The 21,113-nt window shown below is 47.1% G+C and overlaps 1 protein-coding gene across 8 annotated transcripts in view; it reads left to right on the plus strand.

The window, feature by feature from the left end:
- PRRC2A (proline rich coiled-coil 2A) overlaps positions 1-21,113 on the plus strand; it is a 2,343,739-nt gene that overhangs the window by 1,616,266 nt on the left and 706,360 nt on the right. For all 8 annotated transcript variants that reach the window (XM_069635075.1, XM_069635076.1, XM_069635077.1 and 5 more), the window contains exon 20: positions 2,208-2,296. In XM_069635075.1, coding sequence (XP_069491176.1) covers positions 2,208-2,296 — 89 coding nt within the window. The remainder of the gene's footprint in view (positions 1-2,207; positions 2,297-21,113) is intronic.

Genomic DNA, 21,113 nt, shown 5'->3' on the forward strand with positions numbered 1-21,113 from the left:
AAATATGCTGGCAGTTTGGCTGAAAGGGCGTAATTACTTGGATTCACAAGAGGGTCAAGCGACTGTATCTAGGACCGCTGCAAGGATACCGGATGATACAGAGAAAAGCATTGGCTAAATCTATGCTGCCTTGTATAGCTGGCCAGAATGTATTGACTGATGCCCTCGACAAACGCATCGAATTCGGGTTCTGCCGTGGGGACAGAAGCCTTACAGAACGTAGTCCAATGACCTTGACCTGGGCCCTGTGAGTGCTGGTTCGTGCCCTTGGGACATAGACGATATAATTTGGGCCATTGGTAGACTTAAGCCATCTCATGCTCCGGGCCCTGACGGTGTTCCGCCGTTTGTCTTGAAGTTCCACAGATCTGGTCGGAGCTACTGAAACCTTTGTTTGATCAAATCTACCTGAACCATATTATTCCCGTCTCCTGGGCTCAATCTATCATCCCTATTTTTAAAAGGAGCGATGCTCAGGACCCTAATAACTACAGGTCGATAACTTTAATCAATGCCACTAGTAAAGTTTTTGCCATGCTGTTTTTGAGGGACCTTAACCAGGTTGTTAAACTATCTTAACCCCTTGAGCAGATTCCAGGTAGGGTTCAGGCAGGATTTGGTAACCTCCCTAAATGCCACTATTATGGCCCCCTTAGAATACTGCACCCATCATGCACAAAGAGAAGTCTACTTGGCTCCTTTAGATTTGTTTAGCCCGTTCGACTGTCGTTAAACCTAGGTTGTGGTCTAAACGTCTGGGCATGAATGTGCCTAGAAAGGTGGTACAGCTACTTGCTCTTCTCCATACAAATACAACACTGCGAATATGCCTGCCCAAAGAGGGGTCTTTGTCGAGAGTTGTAAAATCACACGTAGGCCTGAAACAGGGATGTATCTTGGCCCCGATACTTTATAATTTGTATGTAAGTGATGTGGAGGGTCTGTGGCAGGGGCCCTCTATCTCATCGGCATGGCTGGGCAGTATCAGGTAAGACTGATTAGCCTTTGCCGAAGACGACAGAATACCTAGGGGCCTACAATGCAAGATTAACCTTTTCTTTAAATATGCACTAGCTAACCATCTTTCCCCCAATGCATCCAAGTCCAAGGTGATAGTTTTTTCAAAGGGTACCAAACTGAAAGCTAGGCACTGGGTCATGGGACCCGAAAGAGTAGAACAGGTACGGCCAGTGACCTATCTGGACTACAACCTCACCAATAAGGCTATTGTGGAATTGTGGAAAACTATCCTGTACACTAAGGTGAGAAAATTGGCCCTCCAAATGAAATGTCAGTTATCTAGACTGTAAATTCTCTATTATACCTATATGCTGTTTTTATTTAGCGAAGATGGAACCTGTGATCCTCTATGGCCTAGATATGCGTCTTCAAGTTTTGGGTAACTTAATACCATGCAAGGCAAGTTGTGGAAGTTAGGTTCTGGCCCTATCTTTGGCTATACCAAACACAGTCATTAGACACAAACTATGCTTATCCTCTCTGAAGGCTTGTATGTGGAAACAACTATCGACCGTCAAGAAAATCCTCGACCCTCTCGAGAATTCACTCTATCAGGATATGAATAAAGTCATGAAGGATGAATCGATCATCTCATTAAATTCCTTCAGATCGAGGATGCATTGTATACTATGTTCAATTGGAGTGTTGGAGCAAGACCTAATACAGCGACCAGGAGTTGTCGAAAGGTGCCTGTTTAGGGCAGATTGGGCTGAGACAATCAACCGCATTGGAACCTACGCCACTTACACAGATTATTCACATTTCACTCATTCTCGAGAATGTATTCCTCAGTACTTGCAACGCTTTCCCTGTGACAACATCTGTGCGAATTACATGCTCTTTAGGTTGAACCAGCTTCATTCGAGGGAAAGGACTAAGCACTGGAAAGATTATCTTTTCAGTGGACATTCTCTTCTAAAATGCAGATAGTGTGGTAATACAGACACAGTAGAAACTTTGAAACATTGGGTCACTGCATGACCGCTTTTTTGTCATTACTAGATTGTCCGGTTTTAAGGGTAAAAGTGGTGGCCACTCTGAAGTGTCAATCAACTTGTTTTGGTGTAGACTAATCTGGGGGACAAATTTTTTTTTAATTTTAGCCTTGAATAATTTCTTGAATATTATTTTAGATGAATTGAAAACCAATGTATGATTTTATTTCTGATCTTTTTTATTTCAATCAGATAATGGCAGGAAGTCTTACCGTTTGCCTGGCCCTGTTGAAGCTTGGATCGACCCGCTGAATGCCTATGACGACGCCATTGGGACTGAGGTAATGGAAGGGAGAACATGGGGAGTAAAGTAAACTAACCTACACTGACATTTCTTCAAATAGGGTCTACCTGTATTCCCTGTGCCTATCCTTTTCAATACAGAGGTGCAGTGGCACCTTCATAGTTTCCTACGTTAGATCAGCCCATTGACCCTTGCCGCATTCACCTGAAGTCGGCCCACTTGCTTCATTGATTATGTTCCTTCCCAACCCCAAACAAAGTAACTCTGTACTCCTTCTGCACATGTCTCTTTTCTTAGAATTTAAGTTGATAATTGTTGGTGCTTGAAGGCCACTTCATGATGAAACAGAGAAGAGTGTAGGTCAGACAGCAAACATGCACACATCAACAATACTCCAGTTTATTTTGGAGATTTAAATGTTAAGTAGTTTACCAACGTGACTGGGCCCTGGTAAGGGTTTCTTGCTGTGATGTGGCCTAATGTGAAACCTCTCACGGACACATTGGGTATTGTATTGCGAGTTTTGTCTTACGCACAATGGTCACCTGAAGGTATCTTGGTGCTGTCTGTGGTTACAAAACCACTGTGAGGAAATCTGCGATGTAGGGAAGTTCCAAAAGATAAATGTTCAGATGTTTGCAGAAAGGCATTGAACTAGTTTCATTCCAGAGCTACTGTTAGGCAAGATTTGGATCAGTACCTTTTGGGTGCACAACAACCTTGACATCCTGGCAATAGGAACCCAACCTTTGGTATACGTCTGTACTACACAGCTTGGTAGTGTGGCTGAGCAGACAAGTTTATCTCAAGAGGGGTCCATGTGAGCAGTAGGGGAGTTGCACAGAGATTCACAGTTACAAGTATCCAAATAAACACTTACACTCAAGGTTTCTTGATTAAACAATTATTAATTTAACAGTTTGAATAAGCCTTCTTCAGAAGGGACAATATAATAGTAACACAGACATACACTCCAAAATACACACTTAGTTTCTCTAAATTGGCAAGTGCTCATTTAGGAAAGCACACACACTTCCTACACCCTCAGGTTACTTTAATAGTTGGGACACTGTGGACATTAATATATCACTGGCACATTTAGAGCAATACTAAGATGAGTGTAAAGTAAAGAGATTTCCGAATAGGACCAGAGATCACACAAATATTCTGAAGCAGCTAAGAAAACTTTTAATGCCCCAATGCAAAGTAAGTTACCCCTTTCCTGGAAGGAAGGTACCATGACACTATCAGAGGAGAGAAGAGTAATTCAGAGTGCCAGGCCAGCCAATGTCAATTGGGCAAAAGTGAGCTGAAGCACTTCTTCCAGGTAAGTCTTGCACAATGTTTTTTTATAATTCTTTGTATAAAAAGTAGAATCAATGTAGGGTGACAAGCTGGGAGGCTTGTGAGAGGTAGAAGCTGCAAGCAACTCTACAGAAGCCTCAACTGAGATCAAGTAAGGCTACAACAACGAGGGTAAAGTCCTCTCAAACTTTACCTTGGGTTAGAAGACATGGTTGCAGCTTGCTTCTGTTCCTGTGTAGCTCTGTAGATCCTTTTTTTCCTGTGCATCAGTCGTGGGGACAAGAGGGAGGACTTCTGGGGACTCATGCAACACAACGGGATGGTCGGCAACAGAAAAGGACCAACTTCTATTCAGTGTCACTTCACGGTTTCAGCTTGTTGGGTCTCTGCAAATAGCACCACCGTGGTCTCACGGATACCACTCTGAACTTTCCTCGCATCTGGGGTCCAGCACTGTGTTGAGGTGGCTCAGGCTTGGTCAGTCCTGCTAACTGGGTGTCAGGAGGATCTTCCAGCAACTTGGGTCCGTCTTAAGTGATGCACTTCATTTGGTGTTCCTCTCCCTGGCACTTTGATTCCAGCAGCAGTGGAAGTACAGCCAGCTCTGAGAGGATGTCTAACAAGTTCACGTTGGAGTTATTGGTCCCGCCAACTGAAGGGGAGAAGTCATCCTTGCAGGGCTTCTCTAGTCGTGGCGAATTCAGAGCTTCAGAACAGCAGCAGGGTTTCACTGGGCAAACCAACGGTCCAGGAGTTGCAGCAGGTGTCTCTTCCCAGTTCTTCTTTGGATTCCCTTGTCCAGTGGTCGGTTCTGCCATCCAAGCCAAAAAGCCTCGCCTTTTATGCAGGGTTATCCCATTAATTCCAGCCTAGCTGTCAATCACACAGCAGTTGACGCTCCGTGCCGGACAGGCAGCTAGGCCAGTCACTTTTAGGGTGCATTCCTGTAATGAAGGGGATTAAGCATAGGGAGTTCCGGGCACCTCTCTCCCTTCCTGCCCCTGCCAGACATACTGGAGCCAGAGGCGGGCTTCACTCGTGAATCCCGCCAAAGATCAAACGAACAAAGGGACCAAACCTGGTTTGGTGTGCAGAGTAAATCTCAAGAAGGACCTTTCCAGCAAGAAATGGTGAAAAAAGAACCAGGCCATTTTGACAAAATGGGCACCCATGGGTGCTTTACTGCAGCTGCGAACGCACCCCACAGTAAAAACTCCCAATGGTAGTAAAAAGTAAACCACTGCAACCATCCATTAATTGTAGAAAGGGTAACATAAAAATGTTACATGAGAAACTAGAGCTAGGGGATACAAAGTAACACCTCCTGCACCCTTTGGTAAAATAGTGTGTTCTTGGTCTAGAAAGTTACAAAATGTAAGTAAAGTCAATTTCACTTTACTGCTCTTGGACACAGTAGTTTCACCAAGAGAAGGTATTTAAGCCTTTGGGAAATCGGAGACTTCCCTGTGCCACTGCACTGAATGTGCTGTCTCGCAATGCAAAGATGCCTGTGAAGTTTGTCAGACTCCAAAACCAGAAAGAAAAAGTGTTAAATCACAGAAAAATACGCTAGAGAGTGGGAAAAATGTCTCTCTCAAAATTAAAAATGAGAAAGTCCTAGAGACCAGCAAAAGTGCTGGGGCTCTCTAATGTAGATTTCTGAGAATTTCTCAGCACATTTCTGAGAATTCACCCTAAAAGCTATATTTGAATTGAATTACATCGTTTGGCTGCTTGAATGGAAAATGAGCTACCAAATGTTCTCAGGTGGTACAGCCTTATACTAAGAGTGTATGTATCCACTGCCTCAGATGTATGGTTTCACGTTGGACTCTAGAAAAATGTTCCTCTGTGCTGGACCGCCCTTCATCTGGTACCACAGAACTACGAGAAGCACTGAAGAGTCCTTTGTTGGGATCTTTCTCTGTCAACTGCTGCTGCAAGTTCCCATCCAGTATCCACTCTCTCGTCACCACAACCAAGAATCCAGGGACCAGGTCCTGTGATGCTGCATGTTGAATTAATCTGTCTGCAAGCTCTTGTTCACTGCTGAGGTACTGTGTGGCTGAAGGTAGAACTTGCCTAAACTCTTGTGTTGCGCCTTTGTGGCTAGGGTGATGATTTGTGTAGTTGGGAGTTCACCAGCTTCACATGGCTTAGTGCTGGAGCGCATCTAGGGAGCCTTCTAAAAAGTCCTGAACACATTTTACTAACTCGAAGGTCTGTACTTGTTCGAGAAATCCTCTGGAACTCTGAATTTCCATCATTTGATCCCTATCCTGATCTGTGTACTGTTGTCCTCTCGACAACCAGTGCCCCCCCTTCTGCCTCTGAGATCACTGAGGGAAGGACCTCTAACATAAAGCACATGACTAGAAAATATAACAAGTGTTGCAAAGTACTTATTTGTAAGTGTGTAACTAGAATTCCTGAAACGGAATAATTTACAAAGTGTTACTAAGTTCTTTCTTACCCTTTGAGTTGCTTACCCCTCTGAAAAGTACAATAAGCTGTATACTTGCCTTTGAATTGTGTTCCACTCTTCTATGCGCTAGATGGAATACCAGTAAGTATCTTAGACCAAATGACCGGACTGACCCAGGGAAGATGGTAAAATACTGCTTTAATCTCGATGAAAGAAAGCGGGGAGATGTAACGGCTATCAAAATAGATACATGCGTATTCACACTTTATCTTGTTTATATATTTTTACATATGTCATTTATGATGTCATCCTACGTGGCATTTGCAAAACCTATTAACGGAGTGATTTGGATTAGGGGAACATGTCTTATAGAATTATATTTGGGTTAATATCTCATTGGCTGCCCCTTGTTTGTAGGACACGCCCTGAGCTACTTCTACATAAGTAATATACTGAATATAGCAGAGGATTGGTAAATGCAACTTTGTATGTAAAAGTGCCTGGCAGGCTTTGATCGGTAGACAACCCCATCCACCCTTGGACATTCAGCTTGATTAGCAGCACGTGAGTGAAAATTAAATCTAGGTGCTCGAGATGCATCAATTCATTCCTTGTTGTCCCAATTAGGTCATCTTATGTCATCGACCTGAACCTTAGCCAAGGCCTTCTGTTTGTAGTTGACCTTGCAGTCTGCTCACTGTCCTGAAAGATTCAAGGGTATATGAGCAGACTGCTATATCCATCTGAGCTTTTAATTAATAGCCCTGGTTTTCGCCTTTTGAGTCACGTGTTAAGAGACCATGATTTTGTCCATTTCAGCCTCCTTATTTACTACTATTTGATTTTATTAAACAGGGTGCCATTACCATTTCTGGCCTTTAAAGACTTGCTCACTCAACCTCACATAGGCTTTTGCCCTTGTGATTGTTCAACACTTGGCACTTGCAGATGTCCTTGTCTCTCCTAATCACAGCAGAAATGTCTTATGCACATGGTCTGTTCATTCGACTCCCTTTGTGTCTTGCTCCCTTATTGCACATCAAAACAGCTTTTTAATCAGTTCTTCGATTTGTAATCTTAGGCTTGTTTTTTGAGGTAGCAGGGTTGATTCTTAACACGGTTGTCCATTTTCTTCCAATGGTCATCCTAGACGTTATGTATATACCACCTTGCATTACAGCTTATTTACAGTTATTGGTCAGCATGTTACTTCATCTTCTTATATTCATGATTACTTCATTTTTAGGTGCATGTTTCTTAGTGATTGATATATTGTCAGTCTTCAGTATTTTCATATCGTTTTGGCATGGGTTCATACATCTTTATGACATCATTCTGCTGTCATCACACTTTACTTGAGAGTTTGTCCATATTACCCATAGCAGGATTCTGGCATCTTGGTAGTGGATATCCATCCTGGTAGCATTCTTCTTCTGCCTCTACTTGAGGATATATTCTAAATGGCTGCCTGAGTGCATATTGTCTTTCATACACTCGACGCAGTATATGAATGTTGCATGGATTCCCAATTGTAGCTCTTAGTCTGCTACTCCAATAAGGATGGGAGTGAGGGGGCAGGGACCAGAGGTGAGGCATCCACCTGCTCCTCTAGAAGTATTTCTTTGGACCATATGTATGCTTCAGGTTCTTTGTACCCAGCTACAGCCCTCTCTCCCGCCTCAGATAAGTCTGACTGCTCTGTCCACGCTATACAGTGCAGGTCTTTACTAAGAGTTGGAGTTGACTATATAGCATCTAAAATAGTTGTATAAAGCACCTTGTGTGGACTTTAGCAAAACTGTCCTAACAGTCTTGCCTGCTCCTAACTATTTCTGTATGTACATATTGTCTAACTTGAATTATTTGTTGTACCCCTAGAGTCTACTACTACTTTTCCTGAGACTAAGCCTTGACTGCCCACTCCATTTCCTTGATTGGGTTTTGGCTAACCCCAGTAGTAGGTCAAGAGGAGATGAAACAAGTGGTGAACTTTCCAAAAGCTATTGCTTTATTTAAATAATAAAAGTCCTTTCTATGCCTATCAAATGGGTTTGCTCTGCCTAACACAAAACTAACCTGGGTGCTTGTCATCAATAGTATATTCCAAAACAATATTCCTCCTTGTGTCCGAAAAGTAATCTATGCCAACCCTACCACAAAGCAAAACACAAAGACTCAGGAGAATGACTCACTTCTCCTGGACGAGCCTTCTCAGCTTCAGTAAGATATTCTTTAAAAGTTATTGGTGATTTCCTGAATCAGTTCTTTCAATTCAGCAAGGGGACTCTTCACCCCCAGGGTCTTTCCCCTTCAAGATAAATCGCTTGGTTTATCAATTTTCAGTTTTGACCCTTCTCCTAAATGACTTGCAGTGGGTCTTCACTACTTTCATTGCTGTATTGTGGATGCTGTGATCCTCAATTTCTTATTCAGATGGCGCCTTCCCCATTCACTGGGAGGATTAGGCTTAGTCCCATGTGTATTCAGACTTCTATTAATTATTTTTGTTTCACTGGGATGAATAGGCTGGCTCTGTCCTTTTCTCCTGTGTTGCACCGAGGGTGTCCTGCCTCTCTCGTTACTTTTCTTTGTACAAGTTAGCCTCACCGGTTGGTTGCTCGGAACTGGGTTATAGGTCTGCTTTGGAAGGGCTTCTGTATTCCTTCTAATCCTCTGTCCGTTTGGGCTTTTGTACAGTTAATGTTAAAGGTTTCTATACCGCGCACCGATGTCACTCGCACGGTCTACAGGCGCTCGGGTGGATCTGTAATGAAAGGCAGGAGGGGGGCGGGTGGTTAGTAGGTTTGAGCGGGAAGAGAGCTGTAGTGTGCTGTTAGCAGCTTCAGTTCGGAAACACTGTTCACTGAGCATAAATCTGATTTTTGGAGGTTGGCCGGCATGTGCTGTTGTGCGACATTGTGTGGTTTGTTTTGTTGTTGTGAAGTACTGTGGACTATGGTGCTATAGAGGTGTGGTTGTGTTAGGTCCACAGTTTGAGAGGTGTATACAGAGGACTGAGATTATTGATATGGATTGTTGGCGAGGCTCCTGGAAATCCACCCAAGTGCATCATATCTCCCACCCTAGGAATCCACCCAAGTGCACCACATCTCCCCCACCCCACGGAAATCCACCTAAGTGCACCACATCTCCCCCACCCCACGGAAATCCACCCAAGTGCACCACATCTTCCCCACAACATGGAAATCCACCCAAGTGCACCCCTCCCCCCACCCCCTCCCCACACCCAGGAATCCATCCAAGTGCATCACATTTTCAGAGGAGTATACCGTTCAGGGCCTTCAGCCTCCATAAGGAATTCATGCCCATCTTGTGCGGGGCAAGACAGCTGCCGTTGCCTTCCAGAAATATGTTCCCTGGGAAACCATTGCCAGAGCAGCCACGTGGGCTTCCCCATCCGCTTTTGTAAGCATTACTGCTTAGACCTGGGCTCCAGAGCCGATGCACAGTTCGGTCAGGCCGTTCTTAAGAACCTTTCAGTAAGGGAATTCCATCCACCCGTTTGTCTGTGAGGAGTGGTTGGTAATCTCCCAAAAGTATGGAGGAAAGGGGACGGGACGTAGAAGTATAACAAAGCAAAGTTACTCACCGTAGTGACTACCTTACTCCTAGTCAATAGTCCCCTTTCCTCCATACGCCCGCCTGCTGTCCCCTCTAATAAGTATCCTCTATTATTGCTTAAAGGTCTCGGACCTGGCGATAGAAAAGGACTGAAGAGCGATGCACGGGTGGATCTAAGTGGGCGGCGTTACGGCCGCGTGCTGGCCGGCCAAGGACCCGTACAGATGGCTCCTAGGTAGGCTCTGGGACCCCCTTCCACAACGAGGCCCCTTAAAACTGCCGGAATCTCCCAGTTGAACGAACCAGGAATGCATGTCTGCCTAGAGCACCAGCAGGGAAGAGATGAAGTGGTGAGACACAGCTGGGAGAAAGTTTGCAGTGAGTTTGTGGCACAGCCCGAGCTCCCCGCCAAGATGGTGGCCCAAATCTGTAGAGTGGGCACCAGAGCCTCGTCGGGGGATGCCTGCGGCTGGCCGTCGCACCTGATGAGACACGCTGATGAAGGGACGCTGGGGGGGGATAGACCCTGCTGCGTGAAATGACCCATCTAAACTTGGAACCCCGCTGAGTACGGAGAGCTGGTGGGTGCCGATGCCCCACCCACCCCCCCCCCCCTCCCCCCCTTCCATCATTCTGGCCGTGGAGGTGAGACCAGAGACTGTGGAACGGCTGGGGGAACCTGGAGTGGGGGACGGAGCCCGGAGTCGGCACGAGGCGCTGGGGGCAGAGGAGCAGCGAGTACACCCGCCGGGTGCGCCGCAGCGGGTGTGTGGAGCAGCGCGGGGAGACTGCTCCAAGAGCATCAGTCGCCAGGTCAGGGGTCCTTGTGCAGGATCCGGGGCTGACCGAATCAGTATTGAGAACCAGGTGCGCGGCCTCCCGGGCTTCAGATCACACCGTCCGGCCTCCTGCCTGGAGCACCTTGGGGGTCTGCATTGCCCTACCCACTAAAACCAAGCAGGGGCAAGAACTAATAAAGCCCACACATTCCTTGTAAGCCCTCATGCCATCACTCCTGCACCTCAACATAGTGAAGGGGTTACAGAAGCAGGTGCATTGGGAGTGCCTGGTGTAATTAGAGCTAAAAGGCCTCAAGAAATATGGACTAGCAGGCGAGTCTCAAACAGAGCCCCTGAAGACACAGTTGAAGGGCAGAGGGGGCAGATTTAGGAGGTGCCTGAAGCTACAGGGAGAGACCCAGGACTCGGCGGCAGCTCGAGCAGCCCCAGAGGCGCCGGGCCCCGGGGGGGCTCAGCGGACGGGCGGTTAAAAGGGAGCCACCTACGCGGGCTGGATCCACCATTAACTCTGGTAAAAGACAGAACCGGACTGAGTAGAGCAGACAACGATCATGTCAGGGGTAGAGCTCAACTCTTGGACAGCAGTGGAGCATATCCCCCCACCCAAGCAACCAACGAAGCCGAAAGGCAGAGCATCCAGAGATATCAAAGCGATGATGCAGGCAGCGGAGACCCACAAACGTGGCCAACTTCAGGCTACAGCCCAAATACATTCCCCTCTGGCGGAAGACCCAAATGAGCCCGTGGACCCTGCAATACACAAGTCAGATTTATTGGCGATGCTACAGGAGCTGAAAAGACATCAAAGATAGTGTTTCCGACTTGGACAAGTCCATAGCGGACCTCAACAAAAGGGGTCATAGCAGTAGAAAGAAGAGTCGACGAAGTGGAGACCACAGTGGCTGAACAGGGGCAAGAAGAGTTAACAAAGTGGGTGCAAGAACTCGAACAGCAGATGGAGGGAGTCCAGAACGGGCAGGAGGATGCCGAAAACGGGTCTAGGAGAAATAACATATGGATCCGGGCTGTCCCGAAATCCGTGGCGGATTCTGAGCTACAATAATATGTGATGGACCTGTTTCGACACATCCTAGATGCTGGGGACGACAGAGACATGTTACTGGACCGGACGCATAGGGTATACTATACATTTCAACTCAACAAAAACCTGACTCCAGATGTATTGACCCGGATACTTATTCCAGCTGAAGGACAGCATGAGGGCCACCAGGACGAAGGAACCTATACACTTCATGTCCGCACCCATCCAACTATACCAGGACCTAGCGCAGGCCACCCTCCTCAAGAGAAAATGATTGAGGGTCGCAACAGACTGGCTGCGAGCCAAGGGAATTTGCTACTGGTGGGCATACCCGACCGGGCTTCGATTTGAATGGGAGGGCCAAAGGTACCTGATCACGAAAGAAGTGGAAATGGAGAACCTCATGAGAGGCGATGAGGGCAAGGAAAGCACTGGCACGGAAGGCACTCCATCTGGAAGCAAGGACGCACCGGAGAGTGAACAATGGAAGCCTGCGCGCCCCCGCCCAAGGGGCCGCAATAAAGAAGCTAATACTATGGACCCTACATGAACAATAATCTTCACAGCATCGACAGGACTAACTGCAGATCGAGGCCGGGAGTCGAAAGCTTGGTCTTGATCTCTGGCACATGCTACCATGACAGAGGGTAAATATGCAGCGGTGGGGGGGGATTCAGGCAGGCTGGATCCACCATTAACTCTGGTAAAAGACAGAACCTGAGAAGATCAAGGGGATCACCAGGGGACAGACCATACTGGATGCTGGAACTCCTATGCGAGGGGTAGTAAAAACTCCTCTGGGATCCATGAAGAGGGGGGAGAACTAATAAAACAAGGTTTTACTTGGGATGCAGTTTGCGGCAGCTGGGGGCAAATATTCAAAATTTCCACGGGCTTTAGAATGGGGTGGAGGGCCGGGGGTGGATGGGGGTTGGGAACCAGACCCCAATTTATCGGGTAGGCACTGGACCCGGTGAGTGGTTTTGGCAAGTCCACGATGAAAGTTCAATGGGGAAGTTTACGTTTTGGGGTTAAGAGGTTAGGGGTGGTTGCATATGGCACACAAGTGATAACCGAAAGTGCGTAAGGGCTCGGGAAACTTAAGGTTAGCGCAGGATCAAAGCACAAGTATGGCTGAATTAACATTTGTTACATTAAATGTCCAGGGGCTTAACTCCCCAATTAAAAGAAAATCCATGATGAATAGGCTTGGGGACATGCATGCCCTGGTGGTTTGGATGCAGGAAACACACCTGCCCCCGGAGGATGAACACGGGCTAAGGCACAGGGTTTTCCCTACGCAATACATCACTTCTAGCGGAACGAAAAAAACATGGAGTGGGCATCCTGCTGGCAAACGATATCAATTTCGAGAAATAATTTGTAAAGAAAGACCCGGAAGGCCGCTTTTTGATAGTGGGAGGGAAACTAATGGGGCAGCAGGTAACGTTAATATCAATATACGCCCCAACGAAGGGCAGGACCGCTTCTTGATGAAAGTGCTACCCATAATCGCTCAATGGGGAGTGGGACAGGTCCTGATAGGAGGGGATTTTAATGGGGTGATGGACGCGGGGATGGACAAAACTCTTCCGGCCACCTCTAATGACCATATGTTGAGACAGGCCCTAGCAAAGTTCATTAGAGATTTACACTTAATAGAGACGTGGCGTTTTTTTCGCCCACTGGACAAAACATATACCCACTATTCTGCGGTGCATTGAGGCCACTCCTGGATCGATATGGTGCTAATCTGACTCTCTGATCCCACAGGTCACTGGACTGGAGATTGGAGTGAGGTGCCTGTCGGATCATGCCCCGGTCCTCTTAACATTGGAGCCCTTAAGCCCACGGCAACAGCCCCATAAACCATGGCAGCTAAATGAGGTAATGCTGAAAGATGTAGCTCTCAGAGCAGACATAGAACAAGCCTTGAATTACTTTCAGGAAAATGTTACAAAATAAATGGGGCACTATTTGGGACGCGAGTTAAGCAGTTGTAAGGGGAGAATTCATAGCGCACACGGCAAATTATATCAAGAGACAGGTAAGGGTGAAGCGGCAGCCAAGGCGGAGTGCAAAGATAGGGGCTCGCAAAAAGCAGGGCGAGCATTAAAAAAAAGTTGCTGCGGCCATAGAAGCCCATCTGGCGGACGAAGCTGCGCATCTCCTGGTGCAAACTAAACAATTATACTACATTAAGGGGGATAAAGCCAATCGACTCCTCGCAGCCAAATTAAGACAGCAGAAAAACCGGAATCGCATAGTCCAACTTAAAAATCGAGAAGGGAACCTGGTGTGAGGGGGAAAGGGAAATAGAGGAGGTGATGCACTCATACTATACCGAGAGCTTCAAAGGGGAGGACCTGAAGGAGGAGGCGCAGACAGCATTCCTTAACCGGTTAACACTGCCGCAAATCAGCGATTCGGATATGCAAATGTTAGAAGCTCCCATAACGGAGGAAGAAGTAGAAGTCATTGGGGCACTGAAAGGGAATAAACCCCCAGGCCCTGATGCGCTAAGCAATGCGTACTACAAAAAAATGTAGAGCCACTCTAGTGGGCCCCCTAACGAAGCTGTTCAACTCCATCTAGGAGTCCGGGAGGATTTTCGGAGATGAGTCCGGCGACCACAGTGTTACTATTAAAACCGGATAGTGACCCCGTGGACTGCGCAAGCTACCGCCCCATATCACTGTTAAACGGAGATGCGAAAATCTATTCTACAGTACTGGCCTGTAGACTAGCAGGTGTCCTACCCGGGATAATTCACCCTGATCAAGTGGGTTTCGTACAAGGGCGACACACATACGACAACATGCGTAGAGCCATAAACACAATCGATTGGGGCCGGAGAACGGGACATCGGTTCTCAGTACTGGATTCAGACGCCTCCAGAGCCATCGACAGTTTACACTGGGGATTTGTACAGCTAACCCTGGAGAAGTTTGGGTGCGGTCCGATCTTTACCTGCATGGTAATGGCCAATTTTGTACTTCCATCTACATGGCTAATGATTAATGGGTGGCTCACAGGTAGTATCCCCATACGGAAGGGCACGTGGCAAGGGTGTCCACTGTCGCCACTGATCTTTGCTATGGCCATGGAGCCGCTGGCACAGAGGGGCTGCGGTGACCCGTGGATCCAAGGAAGTGGAGGTGGGTCCTGAGGGCTCTCAAAAAGTGGCTCTCTACGCCAACGATATTCTCATGTTTCTGAAAGACACTGCACACTCCCTTCCAAGAGCAATAGACCTGCCAGACGGGCTTGCGAGAGTCTCAGGGTTCCACATCAATTATCCCAAATCCAAAGCACTCAATATTACCCCGAGGGCAGAGCAAGTGCCAGAATGGGAGAATAGGTACCTGTTGAAATGGGAACAGAAAGCAGTAAAATATCTGGGTATACAGCTAACCCCCAAATACCAAAGACTATATGGGTCCAACATCCCGGACCTACTGAAAACCCTGGCAGGTAATTTGAAACATTGGGAGGTGCAAGAACTGTCATGGCTGGCACGGATAACGGCTGTCAAAATGACTTTGCTCCCTAAGTTTCTATATGTGATGGTGGCTCTCCCAATACGCATCCCAAGTCCAGCAATCCAAAAACTACAAAGGGAGGTGATGTCCTTTATTTGGAGGGGGAAAAACAGAGGGTTCCCAAAAAGGTGTTTAGACTGCAGGCGTTAGGTGGTCTGGGGGTCTTGGAATTACGCAGATACTTGTGGGCAGCGCAGATGGCTCCTATGTTGCATTGGTCACCCAGAGAAAATCAAAATCGATGAGCGACCTGCGAGAATGAAGCAACTAAGGTTCCCTTGGGAAGCCTTGCCTATCTTGCTGAATGAGAGAGGCAAAGAGGGTACACCCCTAGGGGGAATATTGCAGCAAGCTCAGTAGTCGCACCCGTCATTGTCTTCCATGTTTACCATAAATAAGGTGGCCTCCCAAAATCCCCAAAGGGCTGATTTTTGGAAATCCATCTTAAGAGAATTAATCTCTAGGGTTAAACTGGTAGGCCTGCTACTCCTTTCAGATGGGCAGGAAGAGGAATCTGTACCTCCCCCTGATCTGTTCCAAGGCAGCCCTTGGGATGGCTCAGTTGAGGACGTCATGTCCCCTCAACAGAGTCTGCAAAAACGTGAGGTGCAACATTTGCATAGTCAATATGCCTCCTTGTTCTCTTATTCCAGGCCTGACACATTGTTGTCATCAAGACATGAACACTGAGGATAGTGTGCCTAAAAAGAGTTGCATAATATCAAAATAAGATTACACTAAGTCTGAGGTCACAAAGATGTGGGATCTAGGGGTGATGCCCCAGTCGGGTACCAAAAGCAGCTTGTCGCCAGCATTGCCTCCAGCAAAGCCCTGCTCCTTGTTCTGATTGCCTGAAGGCCTTTGTTAGGCAAGATTGTATGCACTACCGTTTGGGAGACTACACCAACCATGTCCTCCTGGGGATAGGTAACCGAAATTCTGGTATAAATCTGTACTACACAGGTTGGTAGTGTGACTGAGCAGCAATGCTGATCTCAAGAGGGGTCAATGTGAGCTGTAGGGTTTTTACACTGAGATTCACAGGGACAAGTATTCAAATAAACTCTTGCACTCAAGGTTTCTGGATTAAACCATTATTAATTTAACAGTCAGTTCAATAAGCCTTCCTCGGAAGGGAGCAAAATATATGTAACACAAAAATATACTTCAAAATACAGAATGTTAGTTTCTCTAAATCAGCAAGTACATGTTTGGGATGGCACACAGATTATTCCTTCACCCTCAGGTGACTTAAATAACTAGGACACTGTGGACATTAATATATCACTGGTTGTTAGGGAGAATTCTCATCTATGGCTAATTTCCCTCACCTAGCGAGTCCCCCAGCAGCTTTTTTCTACGTGGTAAGAGTGAGAGCTTTTCCCCCACTCTTACCTGTGTTTTGCTATGTGTTTCTACCTGTTTTTGTGATTGTGGACTCCGAAGTACACCACCTCAGTAGCCCCCTTCTTTTTGTGTCACACAGCACCTTCAGTGCCGTGGCACAGGGTTGTCTTTGAGACTTCCATCGACTCCATTTATGAGGCGACTTCCGTCCCCCAGAAAAGGGTAAAGTTACCATTAACTTTACTTAGTCAATCTACCACAGATCCAGTACACCCCATCTTCCATGGAGTACTGGAAAGGGTTAATTTGTATCCCTTTTTATCTGTACCTCCTAGAGCATTGTTTCGCTCTTTTAACATTTAGACTTGGCTGGTGGCAGTGGTATCTACCCTAACCTTTCTACCACGATTATATTAGATAAAGGTGGTACTGTTCTTGGCTATTAAATTAGCCTCGAACATAAACCCGCTTGACCAAATCGTCTTTCTTTTGGCTCCGGTTGGGTTTATTCGCCATTTCTTTTTGTTAAAGTCCTTCTTACTTTGCGGGGCAAACTAGGTTCGCCTTCTTTGTTCACTGTCTTTTGGCGGGCTTGTGCTCAGAAGCCCTCCTCAAGGCGCCGGGGTGTCTAGGTGGGCTGAATGTGAGGGAGGGGTGTAGTCACCCGCCAGCACAGGGTATCCAAGGGAACCCAAGGCGCACTTTGTCATGATTGGCCAGGGTGGTTGTCCGGGCTGGACAACTCCCTGTTGGGTGATTGGCAGCCAGGCTGTGTGAATGGGGGTTATTCGCATAAAAGGCAGGTCTCTTGATCTAGAAGTCAGAGAGTTGCCACTGGAACTACAAGGAACCGAAGAGAAGCGGAGAGAACGACGGCTGCTGCAACTACCCCGTCGCGGTGAAGCCCTGCTGCAGTCCTGAGCTATCTTCCCTTCAGTGACTCAGAGAAGATCCAGTCCGGAGTCGTCTTCCTTTGAGCTTGGTGGGGATAACCAGCTCATCTTCCACAGCCAGAGGATCCCCTTCCTTGGTCGAAATCTCTGCACGCTGCTGTAGTGGTACGGATAGCCACCTGAAGAGCCTCTCCTGTTTTTAAGGAGCGCACCTTTTATTCCTCGTCGCTGCAGCTGGCTTTATCCATGTGTGGTGCATACCCCCTTCAGACTTCCTCCTTCACAGCGAAGCTCCAGGAATCGTGGGTCTGCGGGAAACCAACAGGAACAACTGCCAGGGCACCAGCTGCACCATTGGAACAAGGTACTGTGTTCTACTTGAGGAAACTGGGTGAATCCCTTTTCATCATTTCCAAGGCTTGCCCTTGTCTTCCATCCTTCTTATAACCTTTGCTTCAGAAAATTGACAATATCGAAGTACTTTTGGCTACGTTGAATCGTGAACTGTCTGTGTGATCTTCGGCAACAGGCCCCGGTGTCTTTCGACCCTGGCTCCGGCCCTTTGACTTTTGAACTCCTGTCTGAGTCTTTCTTGATTCTGTCTGCCCAACCAAAATATTGCCTGTGGTTTTTGCCTCCAACTCCCTCTGGATATCTCAGGTGCTAAGGGTGTTTTTGCCCCGGTAGCATTTCATGTCACGGATACGCGTTTGTTTAATAGACCGAACTTTCAAAAAGTGATCGCAATCGTATTCGCCGTAACGTGTTTTGTTCGTAACACCGGTTCATTCAAACACTTGAGACTTACTGTACAAAGTGAATTGGTTAGTTGTAGTATATTTACGTGTGGTTTTTATTTAAGTGTAATAGAAGTGTTGTGTTTATAACAAATGGTTTAAAAAATAAATGTACTTATATTTTTTACCTGAAATCTTGAGTCAGTGTTTGCTTGAGTCACAGCAATTGTGGTCCCTTTGTGTAATCTATGCTACTGCTCATATACTCTTGAGATAAGCCTGGCTGCTCCGCCACTGCTACCACTCTGACATAGTAGTACAGGCTTGTACCAAAGGTAAAACTTGTATTGCCACCTGTAGTCTTAATTGTGTGTAGTGGTCCCTAAGGGCACTGCACAGGATTCTGCCTAACACTGGTACATTTAGAGCAATGCTGAGGTTAGTATCAAAAGAAGTTGTTGAGAGAATAAAACAATGGTTAACAAATATTCTTAAGCAGGTGATTACTTTTTGAACCCTCCAATGCAAAGTAAGTTAACACTTTCCTGGGGAAAGGCAGGGCACAAAGTCGGAGGTAAGAAGAGTCAGGGAGCCACGACAGCCAATGTTGAGCAAAAGTCTAGCTAGTGAGCTGGAGCACTTCTTGCAGGTAGGTAAAAAGTCTTGCACAATGTTTTAGAAGTTTTTGTTTAAAAATTAATTCACTGTAGGGCCACAAACTGGGTGGCTTGTGAGGGGCAAAGCTGAAAGAATCTCTGCAAGGGCAACCCTGACAAGTCTCAACTGAGAACTAGCAAGGCTACACGACAAGAGGTAAGTCCCTTTAGTTTTAAGTACCTTTGGTCAGAAGAAATTGGTTTCAGCTGGCTTCTGTTCCTGCGTAGGTCTGCAGATCCTGTTCCTGGTTATCAGTCGTGGGGACAAGAGGGAGGAGGGAGGATGTCTGGGGACTCGTGCACGAAGTCAGCGGCAGCAATGGGCAAACTTCAGATCAGTGGCACATTGCGGTTTCAGCTTCTCGCGACTCTTGCAAATAGCACCACAGCGGTTCTCGGATACCACTTTCCTCGCTTCTGGGGTCCAGCAATCTGTTGAGGTGGCTCAGGCTTGGTCAGTCCTGCTTCATAGGAGTCCAGAGGATCTTCTTGGGAGCTCTGATCCAACTTAGACACTCACTCGATTCTGGTGTTCTCCCTAGCACTCAGTTCCTGCAGAAGCAGTGGAACTACAGCCAGCTCCGAGAGGATTTCCAGATGAGCTTGTCTTGGTCGATTGGTCCCACCAACCCAAGGGGAGGAGTCGACTTTTGCAGGTCTTCTCTTGTCGAGTCGAATTTGGAGCTTCAGCAATGCAGCAGGGATTCACCGGGCAAACCAATGGTCCAGGAGTTGCCGCAGGCATCTCTTCCAAGTTCTTCTTCGGATTCCTTCATCCAGTGGTCGACTCTGCCTTCCAAGCAACAAGCCTTGCCTTTTTTATGCAGGTTTCTCCTATTCATTTGAAGCCTAACACTCAACCACACAGCAGGGTGGCTGTCCTCCGAGAACAGCCCTCCAGCAAATTACCCTCGGGTGCATTCCTGTAGCCAAGTAGACTAAGCACAGGGAGTTCCGGGCACCTACCTCGGATTCTGCCCTGCCAGACACCCTGGTGCCAGTGGCGGGCTTCACAAGTGAATCACGCCAAAGACAAAATGAACAAAGGGACCAAACCTGGTTTGGCACTCAGAGTAAATACCAAGAAGGACCTTTCCAATAAGAAATGGCAAAAAAAAGACTGGGACATTTTGACAAAATGGGCACCCATGGGTGCTTTACTGCAGCTGCAATTGCAGCCTGCGGTAGAAACGCACAATGGTAGGAAAAAGTAAACCACTGCCACCAGCCATTAATAGTAGAAAGGGTATCATCAAATTGTTAGATGATAAACTAAACAAAGAGGATACTAAGTAACCTCTCCAGCGCCCTATTGTAAGTGTGTGCTGCGTCTAGAAAGTTACAGAATGTAAGTAAAGTCAATTTCACTTCACTGCTCTTGGAAACAGTAGTTTCACAGAGAAGGTATTTAAACCTTTGGGAAATGTAAAATAATTCCCTGTGCCACTGCACTGAAGGAACTGTCACAATGTAAAGATGATGCCTATGGAGTTTGGAATCTAACAAAGTCAAAAGAAACGGAGCCCTAATCACAGAAAAATACATGAGAGAGTAGGAAAAAGGCCTCGCTCTCTCCAGGTTAGAAATTAAAAGTCCTAAAGTCCAGCAAAAAAAGCTGGGGGTCTCTGAAGTAAAAGGGAATTAGCACATTTCTCCAGCATGGGGTCTGGCATGGATTCACATGCTAATGAATATTCCCAGTTGTCAGGCTGGAAATCCTTGGTAAAGAAAAAATCAGTTTCAGTTCTGAACTGTCTTTCTCCTAACAACCAATGACTGCCCTCTGGGTCATACTGCCCCCAGCCAATGACTGCCCTCTACCTAAGCACCTCCTCTGGCAGCCATCTTCAGATTTTTACTGCACGTTCAAGTGTTGGGAGTCCTCGTGCTATAGCTCTCAAGCTTTTACTGAGTTTAGGGATTTTTCGTAGTTTTGCTATTTTCGGTCAATCGAGCCTCAAGTTTCATCGATCTACTTTCTGATTAACGGGGACTCGCTTTCAGATTCTTCAGCGCCCCTCAAGGGCGAATTTCGTCTCGTTTCTTCTTGGAGGATTCCATAAGCTTCTTCAAGGCCTACACCGCATGGACATGGCGGACGAGAAGGACGACTTAGAACCTCTTTTCAAGATTTGTCCCGGCTGCAACCTACGGGAATGTCTCTTTGGACGGATATTCCCTGTGCTTTTACTGCCTACACTCAGACCCAACGCACGTGGCGGATGACGATGCGTCTTGTCAGGAGATGGTACCTGACACGGTAAACAATCAGCGCAGGCATCGAGTGGCTGCAGGCCAAGGCCCCGGGTCTGGATGAGTCCTGGCAGCATGTCTCCCCTGCCCAGAAGAAGAAAGTTGAGTGGTCTTCTAAGACCTTTGAGGGCCGCCCTCCCGCGGGGGCCCAACGTAAGGCTAAGCACCGGGATTGCCGTTGCGACGGACTCTGCAGCGGCCAGGGCGAGTACAGCACCTCCGGCGCCTTCGACCACAAGCCAATGCTCAGGATCTTCAAAGAAGAGGAAGTC

The sequence above is a fragment of the Ambystoma mexicanum genome, chromosome 13, assembly GCF_040938575.1.
Source record: "Ambystoma mexicanum isolate Mex_15411 chromosome 13, UKY_AmexF1_1, whole genome shotgun sequence".
NCBI lineage: Eukaryota > Metazoa > Chordata > Amphibia > Caudata > Ambystomatidae > Ambystoma > Ambystoma mexicanum.